General features: G+C 35.4%; 1 protein-coding gene and 1 long non-coding RNA gene across 2 annotated transcripts; both read left to right on the top strand.

Annotated features, from left to right (window-relative positions):
* Positions 1-12,629: 12,629 nt before the first annotated feature.
* On the top strand, positions 12,630-15,334 carry LOC112008928 (PHD finger protein MALE MEIOCYTE DEATH 1). Its single transcript, XM_024041297.2, has 3 exons — positions 12,630-12,924; positions 13,215-13,458; positions 13,548-15,334. The coding sequence occupies exons 1-3, from the start codon at positions 12,630-12,632 to the stop codon at positions 15,061-15,063; spliced, it is 2,055 nt and encodes a 684-aa protein (XP_023897065.2). The 3' UTR covers positions 15,064-15,334.
* Positions 15,335-18,172: 2,838 nt separating this feature from the next.
* On the top strand, positions 18,173-23,986 carry LOC112008959 (uncharacterized). Its single transcript, XR_010627925.1, has 4 exons — positions 18,173-18,866; positions 19,033-19,125; positions 19,230-19,297; positions 23,845-23,986. It is a non-coding gene; the product is annotated as an uncharacterized LOC112008959 (long non-coding RNA).
* The last annotated feature ends 29 nt before the right edge of the window (positions 23,987-24,015 follow it).

Raw genomic sequence — 24,015 nt, 5'->3', positions numbered from 1 at the left:
ATGAGGTGTCCCACACTTGGAACCTTGACTTGATCAATAGTGATTCATTTTTCGCTTCTCAAAAAAAAAAAAAAAATATGCGCTATGGTAGAATCCAACATTGAATTTGACTTTTCACATTCTAATGTGAAGAGAAAGAAATTTACTAGAAAACCCTTACTCCATGTGACATAGGTATATAATGGAATAAGTCACTCGTAACCTTGTTATTTTTTGTCCAAGGTAACCAAAAAGATAAAAAGAAAAATAAGAAACTTAGATTTAGATATGGTAGAGTCTGCTAGATCTCTTATTTGACAATAAGAGATTTTACCATTTAAGCTAACTATAACCCACAACCTTGTTAAGTCTAACATAAAATAAAGAGATTAAATTTTATAAAGATATGATGTAAAACTCAAGTTTTACCTCTCTAATTTCAACATGCCACATTATCATATTACATATTAAAAAATAGACACAATCAAACTTAATCAAATCTAATAATACTCATTTGAAAATCCAACTTAATTATGAGTTTATTGAGATATTATTATGTGTGATAGAATATATTGAATTTAAGTAAAAAGCTTATGTGGTAATCTCTTATTGAATTTACACTCCCATCCTTACCAAATTTGTACTCTAAAATAAAATTTAAATATCTAAAACATTATAAAGTTACTGTTCAATATTAGATGAATTATTACCACATTATCCAACACGCCCACCCAAACACAGACTGAAATTAAAAACTATTTGGCAGCTCCTGTCATTCAAAGGTACGAGCAATATCTTGGCCTTCCCTCCTTGGTAGGTCGGGCAAAGAAACAATCCTTCAGTATGATCAAGGAGCGAATCTGGAAGAAGTTAAAGGGTTGGAAAGAAAAATTATTATCTCAAGCGGGTAGGGAGATTTTGATCAAGGCTGTGATCCAGGCGATTCCCACCTATTCTATGTCGTGTTTCAAAATGCCGAAAGGGCTTATCAAGGAAATTGAGGGCTTGATTAGGAAGTTTTGGTGGGGCTACCGCGGTGAGCAGAAACGAATTCACTGGGTCAGTTGGGAGAAGTTATGCCTCCCAAAAAGTGAAGGTGGAATGGGGTTTAGAGAATTAAGCAAATTTAACGATTCCCTCCTTGCCAAACAAGTATGGCGTCTGAAGAATAACGAAGATTCTTTGTTTCATCGGGTCTTCAAGGCAAAATTTTTTCCGAACTATTCAATTATGGAGGCTAATAGCTCAAGTAAAGGCTCATATGCATGGAAGAGCATTGCCCAGGCTAGACGGGTTATTGATCTGGGCTCGGTTTGGCGTGTTGGTGATGATAAGTCCATAAAAGTCAGAGGTGATAAATGGCTGCCAAGTCTTCTTAGTAGCTGTATTGTTTCCCCTCTCTCGGCTCTCAGCCCTGACTCTAATGTTTGTGAATTGATTGATGAGGTGTCCCACACTTGGAACCTTGACTTGATCAATAGTGAATTCCTAACTCATGAAGCTGAGATCATCTCTGGGATCCCTTTGAGTATCCACAATGTACCTGACAAGCAAGTTTGGTTCCCTTCAAACCAAGGTGCGTTCACCACTCGCAGTGCCTATAAGCTTCTAGTTTCGGCTGAGCGATTGTCCCGCCCCAATTGCTCAGACCCTAAGAGGCGGTGCCTTTTGTGGAAGGGTATTTGGTCATTACAAGTGCCTCACAAGATAAAGCACTTGTTGTGGAAGGCAGCTAATGAGGCAATACCTACATTATATAATCTGTGGAGAAGGCAGGTGGTCTTATCGGTCCTTTGTCCTGGCTGTAAGTCAGCCTGTGAGGATACTACTCATGCTTTGTGGGCTTGCCCTGCTCTAATACCGGTCTGGGAAAGTGATGGGGTTATGAAAAATCTGCTCAAGTATAAAGTCTCCACGTTTGCGGACCTCCTTGAGCTGATCTTCTCAACGCATGGTGGGTCTGTGGCGGATCTCTTTGCGGTGATGTTCTGGCTGATTTGGGAGAAAAGGAATAATGACCGGATGAAGGAGAGATCCTGTACTTACCAAGATATTCGTCCCTGTGCATTGCGGTTGCTCCATGATTTTTCTGCTGCCCAAGCTCCAAAAAATTCCCATCTCCCACTTGTACCTGCTGGACGTGTCCGGTGGATCCCACCCATCTCCCCGGGCTATAAAGTGAATTATGATGGGGCGATTTTTAAAGATATTGGTGCGGCTGGTTTGGGTGTGGTCATCCGGGACGTAGGGGGCAGTGTGATTGGTTCGTTAATGGAGAGAATACCCCTTCCTCTTGCTGTGGCCTCAGTGGAAGCTGTTGCATGTAGAAGAGCTGTCTTGTTTGCTAAAGAATTGTGTATATTTGATGCTACTTTTGAGGGTGATTCAGAAATTGTAACAAATGCTCTGCGTAGGGGCGAGTCTAACCATCCGGAATTTGGTCTTGTCATCCTGGATTCCCTTGAACTTGCACGTGGTTTTCGTTCTTGTCACTTTGTTCATGTAAATCGTCTAGGCAATTCAGTTGCCCACTTTCTTGCTAGAAGCTCTAAATCTGGCAATGAGCTGCAGGTATGGATGGAATCTGTACCTGATGATATAGCTCCACTTGTTTCTCGTGATGTTTTGTAATCTTTGTCTTTCTATCAATATAGCAGACTCTTGGGTCTGGTTTCTCAAAAAAAAAAAAAAAATAGGTTCAATAAAATGGTTTTATACTTAGGGTCTATTTTGATACCGCTTATTGATGAAAACTGAAAACGATGTAGCAAAATAATTTTTAAATATGTGAATAGTATCATGGGACCCAGTTTTAAAGTTTTTTTTTGCTGAATAAAGTACTTGCGAGTCCCGTGAACAATTTACGGGACCCACTAGGAAAACATAATTTTGCTGAAAACTGGTTTCTCTTCTTGCATTGTAACCGTGGGTCCCACATCTGAAAATGTGAAACGCAGGCACACCCAACTTTCATTGCAATCCAAACGGATACTTAATTGATTTGTGGGTTCTAGGTTACTTAATTGATAAAGTATTTTTATTTGAATCTCGTATACATGCACAAAGAATCAATTAGTGTATTGACATAATTATAAAGAACAATTATGATGAAGCAAATACCATAAGTTTAAATTCTATTGCATTTATTAAAATAATTAATTAATTAATTAAAGATTTTTTCGGGGGAAAATTAATTTAAGAATATTTAAATATTTATAAAAAAGGAATTCATAGAAAAGAAAATTGATCAGCTAGTACTAATACAAACATAGATCTCATTGATATATAGAGAGAATTTCTTTGACGGTGATGAAAAACAAAAGTTTTAGAATTCATGTTCTGATTTTCTCAGTCTTCAAAATAATACTTAAAAGTCTTCTCAATAAAGTGAAATGTTAAAGTACATATAGTTATTTGATTTAAAAACCCTAAAACAGTAAAAACTTGGATTGTTAAAACTTTAAATGAAAACCGTGAAGGTCAGTATTATTCTATAAACAAATTTGCGGATAGACTAGCTTCTTAGGGAACTCTAGGTTTTTGTTTATATTGGGCTTGACCTTCATCAATATATTTTGTATATTTGTGGGAAGTCTAAGCTAGGAAGCACGGGTGCGTTTCGGGACTCGGGTGCGGGACTTTGCAATTTTTGAAAAAGGTGGGTGCGGGTGCGGCGGGACTCGGCGATTAAAAAACTATTAAAAATATTTTTATTTATATTTTTAATATATTGCTAAGTATACTTTTTCACATTATATAAACATATACCAAATTTAAGAGCAATAGTAGATAATAATTAAAACATGATGTTCATAAATTAAATACAATTCACAAGATTGAAACTAAAACATTCCATAATGTTCAGAAATTAAAATACAATTCACCAGTTTTTGATACTTGAATTATTGACAGAGGTATTAAAATAGGTAGAACTTCCTATAAATTAAAAAAAAAAAAAAGAAAAAAAAATAAAAGAAAAAAAAAGAGGGATTAGTGGCTGTGGGTCACGTGTTTTGTCAGAGAGCACAAGAATTTCCCATAAATTAAAAGAAAAAAAAAAAAAAAAAGGCTTAGTGGCTGTGGCCGGTCAGAGAGCACAAAAACCCAAATAAAGCCTAACCTTCTGTACATAAAGTAAAGCCTTTTAAGTGAAAGGCATTTAACAAAACTTATCAAAAAAAAAAAAAAAATAGAACGGCTGGCTCTGGCGAAAAGAATGGAAGAAGAAGACGAAGAAGAAATGAAGAAGAAGAAGAAGAAGAAGAAGAAGAAGAAGAAGAAAGGGGTTAAGGCCGGTGCGTTTTGCACTTTTTTTTTTCTTTTTTTTTTTTTTTGAATTTCGGCTTGAACCGGCCATATCGGCGGTTTCGGCCGATACGGCCCGATTTGAGCCGCGTTGGCGCGAGTCGGCTTTGCCACATGGCAGGACGCGGCCCGACGCTGCACGGACTCGCGGTCAGCGGCGTCCCTGCCGCGTCCTCGCGTCCGGCCGAGTCCGACTCCGGTGCGGCTCCTCTAGAGCCGCGTCGGTGCTTCACAGTTGAGCTTCCCTACTTTTGAGAGTTCACCTTGAGCTCTATCCTATTCCTATGAGGTTTGAACTTTAAGGATACAGTATATTTACATAGCTGCATGAGGAGCCTAAGTCAGAGGTTTATGTCAATGTAGGCAGGACAATGTCTTTTTTTTTCCTTAGGAGAGAGGAGAGGGAAGGCCGGGGGGATAGTATTTGGTGTGAAAATTCTTTTATAGTCCATTTGGATTGAGGGGGAGGGAGGAGGAGTAGAACAAAGTTGGCTGGAAATTAGCCTAGTTTTCAACCAACTATACTCTACTCCCCCTTGCTCCTCCTCCCTTCCTCCTCATCCAAACAGGCCATTAAAGTTTCTTAGAGATTTGGCTTTTTCAAATTGTAGACAAAATTTTCCTTTAGGTTAGAATGTCACAGAAACTCCACTTGGAGAAAACTCGACCTCGAGTTCTAAAGTGTTGAAGGACTAGGATGCTGACAAGTAACACTTGCTTCAAATCTAGAATCACCTTAGGGAGCACAGGGAAAAGAAAAACCTTAAATTCCACCACATCAAACTCATTTGGAATAACAAAATCAATGTGTAGAATCAGTATAATCTCGTCTTGAACCTTATGAACCATAGGAAGCACTGTAGTTTTAACCTCTTCAACTTCACCAAGATATAGATCTTCAAGGACTGTGGAGGGTTGATCAGAAACACATTCAACAACTTCAACTTTCACATCATGTGCACCCTCTAATGTAATACTCTCTTTAGGCGCCATCTCTTCACCTTGGTGCTCTTCAATAGATTCATTTCCCTGCACGCATGTTAAAGTAACACTTGTTGAGGCATGTACGTTTGTGTCAACACTAGACTTTGGTGTTGCTGGAGGATTCTCAACGACCAAGATATCATCATCAATGTTGTCTCCTATTGGGGCAACAAGAAGTTCATTATGATCTAATGTCCTTGGTTTCCCAATTGAATCGGATTGAGTCTTCTTGTGTTGAGCAATCCTGTCTTGAATGTCTTTCATGAGCTTTACAGTTAATTCTGTTACTTCCCTGGTAGATATTTCCTTGGTAGATTGTTCAAAAGTGCATTGAGGACATGAAATGGGATGAGAATGAGGATTCATCGTATTTGCTTCAACTTGAAAAGCACCACACTGAGATTGGGGTAGATACTTAGCTCGATAGTATGGTGACAAATACTCATCACAAAGCTTTTCTTTCATATCTTCCCACACACTGATGGCAGGTTCATAATCCACATAGCGGAAATATTCAAGCTTCTCCCAAAACCTTTGTGCGTGACCTCTTAACTTCAACTTGGCATACCTAACCTTTTTATTATCTGCCCAATTTGCTTGCTCAAAGAATTGCTCCATCCCATTTATCCAGTTGACAAAATCTCGTGGATAAGTATCATCACCATCAAAATAAGGTGCGTCAGATATTACCATAGCTCACCTTGTCAGTGGTTAACTTACTGCACTTGATAGTCACGGGCTTGGCTCCTCAATTGAGTGGGTTCAAAACTGAAAAGAAAAATCTCTGCAATGAGAGTCTTCTGACGGGTAGCACAATTATAGGACAGCAACTTTTTTTTTTTTTTTTTTTTTTGGGTATGTGATTTTTTTTTTTTTTTTTTCTGATTCTTTCCTGCGGTAATTCTTCAACGGATCGGTGTTTGCTCTGATACCAAATATGACGCAGGACAACCAGAACGAAAACTAAACAATAGAAAAATAAAGGGATATGACCTAAGAGTCAGCACCTATGCCTTGCTTGGAGTCAGCACCAAGCGGAAAAACCACTAGGAGTCAGCACCTGGGGTAGACCTGGAGTCAGCACCAGACCAAAGAAAGACCAAACGGCCATTGTTTTCATTCATCAAAAATATTAGCTATCTTCTCAAGGAGTACAATAAGTTGCTTATAAAGGATTGCTAAACCCTAGTTCTAATTGGCTAGGAAACCCTAATTGCCTTATTACAAAAATAACCTTACTTCTAAATTAAAATACTAAAAGTCCAATAACTAAAAGCCCAATAAACTAATAGGACCAAAAACATAAAAATACAATGGGCTTGCAAACATAAATAATACTAAATAATAATCTTCTTGTGTCTCCCTCATCAGAAACTCTATTCTTTTTCAAAGAAATTATTTATTCCTCGTCAAAGAAGTAATTAATATTTCTAGTTAGCCTAGGCATAGGACTTGGCTTATATATAGATAGTACAATAAAGGTTTGCGTAGTAGAGTCTTAGAAAAAGAATATAACTTGATGGAGAAAAAGATTCTTAGAAGAAGAGTAATGTGTTAGTTCTTTGGGTTGAACGGATACGCATGATGATAGCTGTGTAACATAGGTTCAACGTTGTAATGCTTATTGAGTATAGTGAATTTGACATCTCTCCGTAAATGAAGGATGTTTGTCAAACTATGTAAATTATTGTGTTCTTAGTTTGAGTGCTTGTTGATTTATTTGCTTTAACTATAATTTATACAAATCCCTGAGCACTATTGCACAAGTGGTATTACTGTACTAGAGATTCCGCTACGCGTAACATGAAACTTTCCAAAAGTTGAAATTATTTCTTATATTATTCTTCTTTTTATAATAAAAAAAATAAGACTCTTATTTATAAAAAATTGTGCTACCTATAAAAATACAATAAGACATTTTAAGAATATCAAAATAGATACAAAATGCTTAAATTTTGAGATTAGAAAATTCCTTTGTTTTTGTTTTTGTGCTTTTTTTCCCAATTAATTCACTAATTTTGGTTATAGGAAATTGTTTTACAAGGAAAGGTTTTTTATTCATAGTTTGACCCCTCCAAATTTAACATCCCGGTTCAATCTCTTTACAACATATGGACTGATCAGAAACCTAGAAATTTGGCTGGATTAATTGACTTAATTTCCAACATTAGTCTTTAGTCCATGTGTGGATCTCATCCTCCCCAAATCCAACTAATGGAACCCTGATTTAAACTGATAAATCAAAGCATCAATCAGCTAACAAGTTGAGAACTTACAATTGAAAAAGTTACCGCAAACCAGTGAGTCAAAATGGCTCACTAAGTTGCTTTGACAGTAGTCACAGTATCACATATAAAAGGAAATGACTGCAATATTTAACCTTTAACAATCAAGAGTCTCAACCCTGCAGAAATGGCCATAAACTAGCAATGAATTCAGACTTGGTGAACAAAACCCAGCAGGAAATAAACCAGGAAAAGCTTGTTGGATAGCTTTACAACTTAGATACATAGTTTAAAACTTAGCATATGTACATAGCAATGATCAAACTTAAAGCCAGAACTCTTTTATGCGAAACTCAGAATTAGACCGGACTAATAAGAACAAAAATCTAATCAGACTTGCAGGCTACCTAAAATTACACACGCTAGAGAATTAACTGCTTACAGTAACTCAGTTGCAGCCCAGTTGATCGATGCTGAATGATCAGAGGATTGGTTTTACATGTGTAACTCGTTTAAGCTCCACGTATGTGTTGAAGTTGCTGAAAATGCTTCTGGGAAGCTGTGTTACTTGTGGTAGCAGAATCATTTTCCTCCTCTTTTGACTTGTTGTTTTCCCCTGTAGAAGGGTCTGCTTCTGTTAGAGAAGTAGAAAAGAGGTGAAAAAGGGTACCCATAACACAGCCCAAAAGTGGAAGAGATGAGAATATAATTGCAGCCTGTCTGATATTCATAGCTTATAAGTTATGTGGCTGCTATAATCAGACACCAATAAGATTAACAGTAAGCTCTCCTGAAATGTGGTGGATTGGTGATGTTAGGATGATGAATTTATAGAAAAGAAGTGGAAACTGTGTCTGTTTATTCTACTGGGCGTGGTGATCAAGCAAAGAAGTCAGTTCATTTGAAATTTCAAGCCTACCAAAATTGACCTCTACTCAAATAATGTAGTTGAATCTCCACCTACACCAAAAAATTGATTGATGTCTTAATCTGGTGGTAAAGAGTTATCATTAAGAACGAACACTATAGGTTGAAATTCTTAAAAAAAAAATAATTAGTTTTAACTGCTGTGAACCCCCAGCAATAATAAACTTCCAAAAACTGATGACATGACAATTATCTAGAGGTTAACTTACTTTGCATGCTAAACTTATTTCTCAACTTAGTGACATGTCGTGATTAGTATAAAATCACTTTTATTACATTTTTATATTGAACTAATCTCTTAACTCAATAATCATGAAAAAAAATTATAAAAAATTGTGTCACAAAAGTTATTAATTTAGTTAATTAATGCAGTAAAACTTATAAATATAAAATGAAGAAAAAAAACTAAAACTAAAAATAAAAACAACTTCTTGGCAAAATTTGTGTGATTCAAATCCTATCACGTGCCACGCCTAAAGTTTTGATTGGTGAAATTAAGCAAAACTGCCCAAAATGCAAGGTTCTCTCATGTGCAAGGCCTTTGTATGCAAACGTTGATAACAGCAAGTTAATGATATGACTAGACCTAGGAGCTGGTTTCCCTTCTGATCACTTCTACTTTTACTGCTCATTCTAGCTTGAATCCTCCTATGTATGATTGCAAACCCTAGGGTGAACTCTGTAAACAGTGGTTGAGAACTTTGTTTTGTTGGAGACTCCCTATATTTCTACTTTAGATTTTGATTCTCAAACATTCATTATTTTACATTTCTTTTTTTCACATCCACTTTTATGTGTTAAAATGTGAATATTTTTAAAACGTGAATATTCTCACATCAATTGTAGTTATATATGTGAAATGATAGATGTTAACGAGTGTGAAACAATATTTTTCCTTCTACTTTTAGTTTTGGTTTTGTTGCTTTTGATATATTGGAAGACGTTAGTCTTTGTCTACCTATTGCTTCTTTAAGTTTTTATATATTTTCTTAATTATGAAAAAACAGTGATGATTAGACCAGGATCAGGTGGGATAAAATTGGTTTGGATTATTATTTATAATATTTGACTTTATAGTAAGTTCCAGTTAGTTCAATTGGTAAAGTCTCTGATGGTTGAATAAAAGATTTGAAGTTTAATTTCTGCCGACACAAAAAATCGATTGGTGTCTTTGTCTAATGATAGAGTTATCATCAGGAGCAGAAGCCATAAATTGAAATTCTCTCTAAAATAAATAACTTTGTACATGTTTATTTATTTTAAATTTATTCCCAACCCGTTAGAAGTCATCAATCCCACATGGCCTATTTTTATTAGTCTTTTTTATTATTATTTTATTTTGTGGACTAGCATAATCATTTTATTTTGTGGAATTTATACACAAATTTCCAAGGTTGATAGGCCAAATGTTCAATTATTTTTTATTCCTTCAGATTTGAAAAAGTATTTTATAAGAAGATATGTTCACACAAGGGTATGAAAATGATATGACATTCATGTGATCCAACTAACCAAGTTCGCGTGATTTACTAGTAATTCTAGTTTACTAAAATCCTATAAAAAAAAATTTCTAGTTTACTAAAAAAATACTAATAGTTCCCTAAGAACTTAAATAATAATAATAATAAGACAGAAAGAAAGAAAGAGTATGAGAAATACGTTAAATTTGGCAGCCCATGCTCTCTACTTCCTCGCCTATGATTTGATAACGTACAGTATTAACTACCTAACTTTAAACACCTTTTGTCCTTTGGGAACATATACGGTTATGGCCAGGCCTATTACACAAAAAGATAAAGGATAAATTCATGCACACTTAAACAAATAAACAAATAAACAAATGAATGTAATTATATATTATTATTGATGGGAATAGCTCTTCCAATCATGGTTGTCCTTGGCATAAGTCAAGAACAACGACCTTCCACCAACTTGTCAATGTGTTGTTCACACGGCATAAGGAAAATTGGACGACCTTCTACTCTGAGACTGAGAGCTGGGGATAGTGGGCAAGAGCAACCTCGATGTAAGCACTAGTTCACCTCCATCCGAAGGTCTGGGTAAAAAACCCTGAAACTCTACCATTTTCTTCACATTTCTATTCCCTGTGAGTTTTGACTTTAGCATTGAAAAAGCTAAGGCCAACACCCCATCAATGTTCTTCTATTAATGGCCTGTTTGGAAAGGAAAAAAGAGGGTGAGTGGAGAAAAGTAGAGTAGTATTAACTAAAAATAAGCTAATTTTGTGTTAAATCTATTCTACTTTACTTTACTTCCTCTCAATCCAAATCGACCATAAGTGTTTACATATTATGAGTCTTGTAAAACTCATGTTCGGACAATTGGCCCATTGAATTTCTTCCATCATCAATTATTATTATTATTATTATTATATAACTGGTTTGCGATAACTTTGCACGTAAAATCAATGCCTCAAGTTATTTTTGTGCACGACAAGAGTCTTGTAACTCAATTAATACCTCATGCTATTTTTAAATGAGACATTTAAGACTCAAGTCCTTATGAACCCAACTATTGATTTTTTTTTTAATTAAAAAAAGAAGAAGATAATTATGTGCACACATTGAATTTATTTTCATGATTAATCTTTCCTTTCTCGGATTTAGTTTTCCTCCTCGATTTGGCTTAAATGAAATATTATTGAAAATCTTGCAGTACCAAACTGTTCAAAGAACTGAAAAGATGAAGGGTTTAAGATTTTAAGTTTGGACAAAGGTTAACCAGAGGTCAAATCATGATAAAGTAATAATTATTTTAATAATTAATTAACATGAAAATAAATAAAAATAAACAGGTAAAAATTGGCAAACTTGACTAAAATAATATTTAAATAACCATGTGTATATTTTGTATTTCCATTCGTTTGTCATGTAGATATCAACTTATGCAATTGGATCAGACCCCTTCTATCATGATTCATGGGCATTTACTAGGCGTGTTTCTACTTTCTACAATGGTAAAGCAAGTTTAGAATTTACACACACGCCTGCTATGCGGGATGGTGTAACTCCAAGCCATAAGGCTTGGGGATGATAATAGCTTGGGGGAGGGAGGGAGTGGGGTAGATTATAGGTAAATTTCTAAACATAGATCAAAAAGAAAAAGAAAAAAAAGAAGAAGCAAGTTTATAATTTAATTCAAGCAACATACTTTGGATTTGCAACATATTGCATTCAAACTTTAAAAATAAAATAAAAAATTACTCAACAAAGTTTGTACTAAAGGTTTACAAATAACTTCAAAGCTTGACTTTGATGATTTGGGTAAGAAAATTGGGACATTATGTCATTCCTTGCAAAATATTCAGTCTCTTGTTTTTTTTTGTTTATCATCTATAATTATTGAAGTGCGGATAACCAATACATAAGCATACCCTTGTAGGGTTGAGGACCCTAGGATTAGTATTACTTTTAATTAATTGGCTGACTTTACATATTTTATTTGGTTTGACTTGATTGCCATCTTTAAAAAAATGATTATAATTGATTTTCAAATGTATTATCTTTGGAACTTGTTTCGATCTAGTGCACAGGAGCATTAACCCCCAATCCTTATCCATTTTCTTTTATGTTATGATATGATTTTTGAAAATATTTCCTTGTGTGTTTTTCATTTAATGTATCAATGCATGGTTAGAATAGGGAATTAGGGATCCACCTTAATATTTTTCTTATCTAAAAATGACCTAACAACACTAGTGGAGATTGATCCATTCGATCAACTGGGTTTAAGTGCCTAATTCCTTCCCAAGTTCATACCTTAACTCCAAACTTAGGTTTGGTTAAGTTGGACATCTATAATGGGTCAAAGTTGGATTTTGGACCTATAATCAAGTGATGACTCATTTTTCCATCCTAACCTTTAAGTTAGTAGTTTATTTCACAACTTTTGTTTAGGATGAGTCTGCATCGAGTAACACTTAAAAAAGAAATTTATCTGAAAGTCATGATGACTTACACAGTACCACACATTGAGACGTTCACACTTGCGATCAACAATCTCTTAACTAAATCTACATAAGATCCTAATTTTGACAATCTCATCTTTCCTTTTTCTAACCCCAAAGATAATTGCTTAGCTCCTGCAAGGTAACTCACACGTGTCAACACCTAAAACACTTAAAAAAGAAATTTATCTGAAAGTCATGATGACTTACACAGTACCACACATTGAGACTTAGTACTAAGCATGTCAATCCCAATTCTTGAGGCCTGCAAGAAGAGGAAGCGAAGGCCGCAGCTTTACGGGTTCCACTCGTTTGGAGACCCCGGTTGCCCCATTGATCCAAAAGGCGCGTTTCGTGACAATATCCGGGTGTTTCTTCAACAATGCGCTGAACTTGATGACAACAATGTCCAAGGCATGCCAGCTTGGTGTACTCTCCTTGTGCATGAGACCAGAAGCTTCATTGTCCCTCTGTACACCATTGAAGAGGATGTCAAGCACTCTCCAAGACCCTACTGTGATCACTGCAGATGCGCAGGTTTGGCTCTTCATTTTTTTTTTTTTTTTGTCAGAATTTGATTGTTTTCTTCATTTCCTGAAATGGGTTTGCTGTAATTTTTCATTTGGGGGTTTTGATTTTTGGGAATTGGGTTTGGATATTTGCTAGGAATCTTTGGTTTATTGAGTTTCTGTTATGTTTCTGACTTGGATTTGCTGTCCTTTATGTTGGAGGATTTAATCATTTGGTATTGCTGTGACATATGTCATAATAATTGTAGTAGGAATTGTGGTTTGTGAATGGTTTTTTTTGGTTTTTTTTTTTTGTAGGTTGGAGTAATCATTTTGTATCGAAAAGAAAGTATCATTTGATAATCCCAGTAGATAATGAATGGAATAAGCCTTTGGCTGATAATGTCATTGATCTTCAGACCCATCTATTGCATGGTTTGATTCACTGCAACGGGTTTGGTCATTTGCTCTGCATCAATGGAATTGAAGGGGGTTCTAAGTATCTATGTGGCAGAGAAATCATGGATTTTTGGGATCGGATTTGTAAAAATCTACAAACACGGTAACCAAAATTCCACACAAAGTTCTTGGTTTTTCTGTTTTTGATTTATGAAAACTCTAAATTTAGGGGGGGCCTTCTTTCTTTTGCAGGAAAATCACAGTTGAGGATGTGTCAAAGAAGAGGTCTATGGATCTTAGATTGCTCTATGGGGTTGCTTATGGACATTCTTGGTTTGGTAGATGGGGTTATAGATTTTGCCGTGGAAGCTTTGGAGTGGCAGAGCACAATTACGGTAAAGCTATTGAAATTCTTACCTCATTGGAACTTGACAAAATCATCCAAGATTTTAGTAACACAGACCAATACAATGAAATCAAGAAAATAATTCGTCATTGCAGAGATATGAGTGAAACCCAGCTGGTGACAATCAGAGATCTTCTAAGGTTTATGCTAACAGTCAAGTGCTCTCGTGCTCCTTTGCAATTAAACAGTGATACTGCTGCTGTGTCTTCCATATCCAGAGCTTCAAGTAGAATTACTCTCCGAAACAAGCCTTTTGCAAAGGAAAAACTACAGAATTATAAAAGGTTCTCGACTGCAATTGCTAATATGGATAGCAGATGGCCTGCAAGAAGACTAGAATTTGCAGCAGAAGTGATTGTAGATGCATTGAAAGAGAAGAAAGCAGAAAGCTTTTGTCATAGTGGAATGACCCGGCAAGATCTGAGAGATGCAGCACGGCTTCACATCGGTGACACAGGTTTGCTGGATTATGTGCTAAAATCAATGAACAATGTAATTGTTGGTAGTCATGTTGTGTGTCGTACAGTCAACCCAACAACTCGGATTTTGGAATATTCAATCCATGAGCTTCGTCATGGAGTTAAGGTTTCTGAACCAGAGGCAGAAAATTTTCCAGAGCCTCTTCCAGCACCAGCTCTAGTGCCAGGGAATGATGTTTATAGTGATGTGGTATATCTGTATAAAAATGTACTTTTGGATTATCCAGGATCGCATTTGGTGGAATTGGCAACTCAGGCAGTTCTAGACAGTAAACATTTTGTGAAGGAGTGGCCATTCATTGATGAAGAGGAGCAGTTATTGACATTTGTTTGCCGATTGATGCCAATTTTGTGTGATATAGGAACTGAATTGAAGGAGTTACCATCAGGAGAGATTGTAGTAGTTCCACTGCACGCAACAGTTGGAGAGTTAAAGCTAGCGGTGGAGTGTGCACTGAGGGACACTTACTGTATCACTGAAGGATTTGAGGTGATGGAGATTGAAGACCTGGAGGAGTTGGAGGATAATGAAGTGCTTTTTGGGGTAGTTGAGTCTGGTGTGGAACTACATGTGAGAGGGAGTGGTATAGACATCGAGAATCGATTGAATTACCAAGGTGGGGCTGACAATTGGATGGTGAGATGCGAATGTGGGGCTCAAGATGATGATGGAGAAAGGATGGTAGCATGTGACATTTGTGAGGTATGGCAGCACACTCGCTGCTGTGGCATTGAGGATACTGAGACTGTTCCACCGCTGTTTGTTTGCTCAAGGTGCTGCGTGTCACTTGTACCACAAAAAGCTGAACCTTGCTGTAGTTTCGAGTGTTCCAGTGCTTTGCTGATGCCTACAGAGACTTATGGACTGGAGCTCGGGTATTAAATTGGTGTTGGAATGCTACTGTAATTTGTGTTGGTAATGACTAACGTGTTGGTGGGCTTGGGTATTAAGATTGGTGTTGGAATGCTAGTGCAATCTTTGAGTATTGGTTAAGGACTAAAATGTTCTGGTGGAGCTTGGGAATTGAGACTGGGCTCGAAACACTACAATGATCTGTGAGTGCAGGGTAGGAACTAAAATGTGCTCTGTTGAATACCATTCTGGTAATTCGTTGCTATTGCTTATGCCAGTTTTGACTAGTAGAGATAACTGCAATACTGATGTTCAATTCTTTTTTACCACAAAGGTAGTATAACTAGAAAATTCTTTTAACTCCGATCAAATTTTGTCTTCTCTCTCTCTCTCTCTCTCTTTCTCTCTCGTTTCCTTTATCTGGTCCAACCTCAAATTATATTGTGATGTTTGCATTATATTATATACTTACGGATTTTGTTATAAGTTTTCTAAAAACCGAAGGGATTACTGCGTTGGGAATTTGGCGTAGAGCAAGCTTAAAATTTGAACATATTTTGGTCTCTGGAATGACTGGGCAAATTGTGAAGTCATACATGTCAGAATAAATTAGTTGTCAACAGTTGGAGAGTTAAAGCTAGCGGTGGAGTGTGCACTGAGGGACACTTACTGTATCACTGAAGGATTTGAGGTGATGGAGATTGAAGACCTGGAGGAGTTGGAGGATAATGAAGTGCTTTTTGGGGTAGTTGAGTCTGGTGTGGAACTACATGTGAGAGGGAGTGGTATAGACATCGAGAATCGATTGAATTACCAAGGTGGGGCTGACAATTGGATGGTGAGATGCGAATGTGGGGCTCAAGATGATGATGGAGAAAGGATGGTAGCATGTGACATTTGTGAGGTATGGCAGCACACTCGCTGCTGTGGCATTGAGGATACCGAGACTGTTCCACCGCTGTTTGTTTGCTCAAGGTGCTGTGTGTCACTTGTACCACAAAAAGCTGAACCTTGCTGTAGTTTCGAGTGTTCCAGTGCTTTGCTGATGCCTACAGAGACTTATGGACTGGAGCTCGGGTATTAAATTGGTGTTGGAATGCTACTGTAATTTGTGTTGGTAATGACTAACGTGTTGGTGGGCTTGGGTATTAAGATTGGTGTTGGAATGCTAGTGCAATCTTTGAATATTGGTTAAGGACTAAAATGTTCTGGTGGAGCTTGGGAATTGAGACTGGGCTCGAAACACTACAATGATCTGTGAGTGCAGGGTAGGAACTAAAATGTGCTCTGTTGAATACCATTCTGGTAATTCGTTGCTATTGCTTATGCCAGTTTTGACTAGTAGAGATAACTGCAATACTGATGTTCAATTCTTTTTTACCACAAAGGTAGTATAACTAGAAAATTCTTTTAACTCCGATCAAATTTTGTCTTCTCTCTCTCTCTCTCTCTCTTTCTCTCTCGTTTCCTTTATCTGGTCCAACCTCAAATTATATTGTGATGTTTGCATTATATTATATACTTATGGATTTTGTTATAAGTTTTCTAAAAACAGAAGGGATTACTGCGTTGGGAATTTGGCGTAGAGCAAGCTTAAAATTTGAACATATTTTGGTCTCTGGAATGACTGGGCAAATTGTGAAGTCATACATGTCAGAATAAATTAGTTGGGAGAAAACAGTAGCGTAGAAGTGTAGAACTAAATGGAAATTGGTTATTTTTTAAATTCAAATCAGTTTTGTTTTTTTGTCTTTCTTTAATGATTTTCAACTCTTAATTTTATTTTTATTTTAATAAAAAAATAATTGATCTATATCACCAAATGTGTTTACTACAGAACTCCCAATGTACAACAGTGGAAATTCAGAATAACTACCACAGCTCCTGGATCCAGTACCATATATATATATATATATATAAAGAGAATGTTAAAAGAACTCATAAATTTGCTTTGGTTTATGATGACCATCTACATCATAAATTGGACTCATAGCTTAATATTTTTCCTCACTTCATGTAATGGGCTCCATGCTAAAATCTTGCTACTTCACAAATCAGGTCAAGGTCTAAAACTAATTATTTCATGAAATGGGCTGAAGGCCCAAATCTTAAGCTATTAATGAACTTGACTCACGGTCCATGACATTTCCAACGTTAAATGGTAGGTCCATGGCCCATACCTCCCTAAAACCATGAAAATTGGACTCAAGCCCATACCGTTTCTTCAATAGATCAAGGCTCCTGGCTCACATTAATTTTTCTCATCTCTTATGGAACAAGTTTCTCCAATAAAAGCCAAGATTTTCACAAATTAAGTTTGAAGGAAAAATGCCCGACTACAATTGAGTTATTTGGGCCACAACAACTAATAAGTCGTGAGGCCCATACTCTTTTTCTTTTCTTTTCTTTTTTCCTTGATAATTAATTTGATAGTTATAATATTTTTTTTTTTGGGAGAAAAATTTGATAGTTATAACTTAATTATAAAATGAGAGATTGGATTTGAACCTTGATGCTTATGTTGAAAACAACAAAATGTCGTATAATAACTATTAAGTTATTTAGTTGCATCTTTATTACATGAAATAATTATTATATAGGAATAACTATTATTTATATTGAGAAATTTTTTTTTCTCTTAATTTAAAAATATTTTCCTTATGCCTCCATTTTTTACAAGCTTTGCATATATAATAATCAAATTTATGAATGGTAATAGTTATTCCATTACATTTTTTTTTCTAGTAATGAAAATTATTATTCTTAATGTAATCTTCATTTAGTATACCAAATATACTTTCACTATTCTTTTGAGCACTTTAGCTTCATTTTTATTTTTATTTTTATTTTTAAGTGGTCAAAAAAGACAGTTTTCTTCATAAGTGCAGTGACTTAAAATAAGTTGCAAAATATCTTGAAAAAACAATAATAATAATAATAATAATAATAAGTTGCCAAAAAAAAAAAAATTTTACACGTGTATCTAGTATCTAGTCTAATACTAGCATACAACAACTTTTATTTTATTTTTTGAAAAAGAAAAAAATTTAAAAAGTGGTATGTGGCAAAGAAAAGGATTATAAGAAATAGCTAAAGTCGCGAATGAAGACCGATTGCAGATTCCTATTCCTAATTGGAACAAAACTCCCATTCATATTCTAATTTCTAAAATGGAACATGAATAGAAACTAATAATAAATTAATAATAGGGCATCAAAATCTAAAGATGATATGGACACACATGATTCTCTACAGCTTTTGGATGTGAAGCTCAGCCGAACAATGTCTGCCATTCCGAGAAAAGAAAGGATGTGATGAACGATATGCACTGCTAAACATAGATTCATCGCTCATCGTTGGAGTTGGAGTTGGAGTTGGAGAGGGCAACAACTCATATGGGCGATCCATCTTACTCAAATTCCGGGAAGGACAAAGGAACTGCCGTTCAAATCAAGGAGACAACTTTGTTAAAAGAAAAGAAAAAAACTGGAACTGGACACATGAATGGGAGTTCTGTTCCAATTAGGAATAGGATTCTGTAATCCGAAAGGGTTCTTTTCTTTGCTACATGCCCACTGTGTTGTTTACAGGTAGTATTTTAGTTAGATTACACAAATACACAAGTACCACACGCTCTGATCTCCCAAAGTACCCAATTCCCAAGTGGGGCAAAAGTGGGAAAACGTAAAATATGTAAGGGCATATTTGGAAGAAGGAGAAGAGGCAGGGGAGATCGGCCTGAGAAAAAAGAAGAAGAAGAGACAGAGGGGATCGGCGTGAGAGAGGAAACTAATTTTGGGTGCAAGGGATGCTCTCAAAACGCTGCGTTTCAGGTTTGGATTTTTTACTTCCTTCTTTTTCCATCTCTCTTGATGTGGGACTGTTAACACACAAACATATACAATACACAAGATCATTTTTTAATGGCAGCATCAAAATTAAAATTGAGTTTCGTTTGATTTTTGAAATTGGATTTGTTTATTCAATGCTGCTGTGTAGGATATTGTGATGGGAATTAGTAAAACGGAAGTGAAGTTAAAGAGGTTGCTTGCAGCTGCACCTCAACAAAAAAACCAGGCAAAACTTGTACATGTATGTATGTCTAAACATCTCCCTTCTCTTCTCATATATCTTAGCAATTATTATAGTGAAAAATAAATACCAATTTCTGTATAATATGCATGTGAATTTTGTAGTATGTTGCTACATTACGAGAACAATTAGAACAGCTGGCTCAAGAGAGAACTTCCGAAGGCTTACCAAGGTCACCATTCTCTCTCTCTCTCTCTCTCTAAGTCATTTTGCAATACCATGGTTGGCAATGTCATTAGAAAATAAATTTGTCTATAACCTCTCTCTATGATAAGTAAATGGTTTTTCATCTATACTAAACATGATAATTGGTGACTTGAGACATTTTTAATTAGTATCTTGATGTACTTGTGCAATTATTTTGAGCCCACATAAAAGGTCATTGATGAGGTTGGAAGTGCCAACCGTAGGTATGGTTATTAGCGGTTGAATTGAAGGTGGCCTGGCATGGGGCGTGATGCCTTGTTGATCCTCTAGATTCTTAGGGCATCTCCACCATGGCGAGGTTTCTCAAAATTCCTATCCATCAATTTTGAATTGAGTGGATTGTGTTTAGAACTTATTATTACTTTTAATTTTCAAAAAAAAAAAAAAAAAGGGAAAAAGAATCAGGCAAAACTTGTACATGTATGTATGTCTAAACATCTCCCTTCTCTTCTCATATATCTTAGCAATTATTATAGTGAAAAATAAATACCAATTTCTGTATAATATGCATGTGAATTTTGTAGTATGTTGCTACATTGCGAGAACAATTAGAACAGCTGGCTCAAGAGAGAACTTCCGAAGGCTTACCAAGGTCACCACTCTCTCTCTCTCTCTCTCTCTAAGTCATTTTGCAATACCATGGTTGGCAATGTCATTAGAAAATAAATTTGTCTATAACCTCTCTCTCTGATAAGTAAATGGTTTTTCATCTATACTAAACATGATAATTGGTGACTTGAGACATTTTTAATTAGTATCTTGATGTACTTGTGCAATTATTTTGAGCCCACATAAAAGGTCACTGATGAGGTTGGAAGTGCCAACCGTGGGTATGGTTATTAGCGGTTGAATTGAAGGTGGCCCGGCATGGGGCGTGATGCCTTGTTGATTCTCTAGATTCTTAGGGCATCTCCACCATGGCGAGGTTTCTCAAAATTCCTATCCATCAATTTTGAATTCAGTAGATTGTGTTTAGAACTTATTATTATTTTTAATTTTCAAAAAAAAAAGAAAAAGAAAAAGAAATGAGTGAATTGGATTTTGCCTTGTTATCAACACTTTAAATAAATAAAAAACTTACATAGGAGTGTCCAGTTTGTGCGGGGACTTGGGTTGCAAGATATTGATGTAAGTTCTGATCGTTACAATTTTATGGGTTGGAGTTCTTTCCAGGTTGAAATGTTGGAAAGAGAGGGCAGAAAGATAAAGACGTTGCAAATAATTATTGAGTTAAAGTTAATACCTTTGCTATTTTAGTTGGCATTTGAAAATAGATAATACATTAGAGGAGTTTTGGTTGTGATTTTTAAACTCATGAATCATTGACAAAGTCCCTCTTGGACTAATTGCCAATGAGCTCTAGTTTTATTAGCACCTCTTTCAATTTTAAGTGTAAGGTGCAAGCTGGAGGGTGAGGTCGTGGGTTCAAAATCCATAGGGTGCATGTGTTACTTACAAATAGAAAAAGTCTCTTTTTGCCTGATCAAAATTTATTAAAGGAAAGAGCCCAATACCAAACAGGCCAGGTAACGAGTTGAGCACTCAAAAGAAACATGTCTCCTTGTGGTAGAAATGCCTGCATATGGTGAATTTTAAGATAATACAAGCCACATAGAACGAATATTATTTTCCTTTCATTTTTTTATAATATATTATTTGTATAGTGAATTTTTAGATATTCCCTAGCTTCATTTTTAGAAGGTAATGACAAGGGATAACTAAAAAAGCTCTAGGTTTTTTATTTATTTATTTTCCGAAGGACATTAGGTGCTTAATTGCTTATGGTAATTAGATCAAAGAGTAGGGAAAGCTGTTGTCATGATTTATAGTTCTATGATTGACAAGTATGTGATGGTGCAAGCATAGTGTGGTTTGAAAAACTATCTACTTTGGAAGCCTAAAATTAAGGTAAAGCCCAAGAATAAGTGCCCATGGTAGTTAATTATGTTTTGATAGTTTTATCTTATGTTCTGGGGTTAAGGGCAGAATCAGTAATTCTGAAATTTCTGGGTGTGGGCCATAGTTGTGGGCCTAAGGTTTTTATTTTATTAATAATTAAAAAAAGAAAAGAAAAGTTTATTGGTCTTTATATGTGGGCTTTGGCTCAATTCAATCAGGGTTTGATTTCCTATTTAAAGTATGAGACTTGGTTCTATTAGGAAAAGTTAAGATGTAAGGTCTATTATGTGTCTTATTGTACTCAAACATAGGAGTTGATCAATAAAATATCGGATGTTGAGTCTCCATTTGAAATCCGTTTATTTTACTGAAACTGAAAGCTTTTTGTTGAAAGTACTATAGATAAAGGTAAAAGTTAGCTGAAATAGTATCGTGAGACCTATGAATAGTATTAAAAAATGCAATGGGATCTATGAATAGTAACAAAAATAAGCTGAATAGTAAAATAAGTTAGCAAAAATAATCCATGCCAAACGCACACTTAGTATTGATACATGTTGACCTTATTGTTCTTACCTCATTTTCTCTACCTCTTTCTTTTCTGTCACTGTTTACAGTTTACATGCACTGTTCATGGGTATTGTTCTCGTGCACTGTTCACAGATTGTAAAGAAACCTTATTTTTGTTTTTTCATACTTGTTTTCAATCATAAATCAAATATTTTCTCTTCCTAATAGAACCCCTCTTATAAAAAAATATTTTAAACTCTAGATTTACAAATATTTGTGAATCTCAGTCCACCCTAAGTGCACATAGACAAATTCCCCAATTTCTCCTACGTTAGAATGAGGATCATGTGAATGAAAAACCCTCCTAGTGGGTACAATTAACTTGCACAAGGGAGGGTATTGAATCCATAGCCAATTGTGTTTCATACCTATAAACAAACAGCCAATTTTGTTTCACAGAAATGTTAGTAGTGAAATCCATACTCTGGTTATCTCTCTATGCTAGGGAGGTGACTTTAGCAAGGCTCCAAGCAAGCTCTTTAGCCAGGGTGACAGAGTGACAGAAGTGTGTGCTTCATTAAACTTGTGGCTCTTTTATTAACTGTAGTGACTTTCAATTTACACATCCCTTTATGGGCTTAATCTATATTTTCTCATCTAATGTTATTTGACTTCCTATACAACTATATAAATGAATAAATATAATCAAGTATATCATTCTTGAGAAGATTTTTAATCAATAAAATCTCTATTACCTATCCAAAATACACACACACACACACGCACACACACACACACTATGTCATTGTTGTGCTTTGCTAACTGTGTTGCACTATGTCACATGTGGCTCTTTATAGGAATCATCTTCTAGTATTTTATATTTTCAAAATTATGCCTGTTACCTTTGTTTAATTCATTTTTCTTTTGCGTCTATAACTTGTTCTTGCAAAAAAGTTGAAGAAAATTAGATTTTCGTTTTACTGTGAAACAATGGTAAATGATGATAAATATGCTAATATTGTCTAGGAGTATTACTATACTTATAATATCCAATATATTATATACTAAATTACTAATATAATATTGGTCCCTGGCTTCACCTAGGGTGGGTGCCTTTTTGGCACTAAGCATTGTAGGCGATCTAGGGATTTATTGCCTTGGGCACCCCAGTTACCTTTGACTAACAAAGCTCTGGCTTGGGCTACAAAACTTAATGTTAGTTGTTTGATCAACATTTTTTAGAATGTATTTTATTTCGCTTATTTGGAAAGTTAGACACATATAGCCTGATATGTAGTGATATGGAAGGGTTTTGTCTGGACTTGTTCAATGTTATAAATTGTAAGACATTTCAAAGTCCATCCAACGAGTCAATTTATTGTGTATCAGGTCAGCTTTGGACCAAAAAGTATTGAGTAATTAACTCAATGAAATATACTGGAAGACCTAATATGTCATAGGTCACAGGAAAGATTGCTGAGACCAATAATTCTAGGAATGAAAGAGAACATTTTTCCAATCCTAAGCCTCTAAAGAAATCTAAACTTGCTTTGAAATTGTCATTTGAGATGTTTCGCTAAGGTTTTTGAGGTTTGGGAGAGATTTTAGTATATATATATTCAGTCACTTTTTCCCCCTTCTGCGACGTTAGTAATTAATCTTGGACTCATAGTTGATTTTTTTTCCCCTTCTTTTCATATTTTAAATGGAGTTAATGCTGATGGTTGCTCATTAAAATTCCAACAAGAAATCTTTGACTCAATTAGCTTTGAAAAGATACTTATTGCATACTACAAAGATTTCTTTAATAGAAAGTGCTACTTATGCACGATTTAACACTTTTTTCTAGGGTTACTTCTATTCTGTTACATAATAGTTAGTTAATTCTTCATTTATCAAAAAAGTTCATTCTTCATTGTTATTTTTTAGATCCAATGAAAACATGTTTGACAAAAACCATTTTGCAATTGGCTGACTTTGAAATGATAGTTATCTTCACTCTTGTTTTTTTGGGTTGCTGATTCAGGTCTTCTACTGGTGCTATTATGGTTGTTAGGATTGCATTCTTATTTGTCTAAACATCTCTTGAACATGTTCGTACAGGGTTTCAAAGGCAGTGGTCAATGATTTTTTAGAGAAGATTGAAGCGATTGCTTCCAAATTAGCTGCCCCATTGGTGCGTGTACATTATAAGCAGGATTATATGTTGGTTTACATAGGTACTTAAGATTTTGGTCATTTAAGGACAGTACTGTTAAATTTGTAATTTTTAGA

This window comes from Quercus suber, unplaced genomic scaffold (genome assembly GCF_002906115.3).
Source record: "Quercus suber isolate HL8 unplaced genomic scaffold, Cork oak 2.0 scaffold_35, whole genome shotgun sequence".
Lineage (NCBI taxonomy): Eukaryota > Viridiplantae > Streptophyta > Magnoliopsida > Fagales > Fagaceae > Quercus > Quercus suber.
The sequence above is the reverse complement of the archived record's forward strand: the minus strand, read 5'-3'. Positions and strand labels throughout refer to the sequence as shown.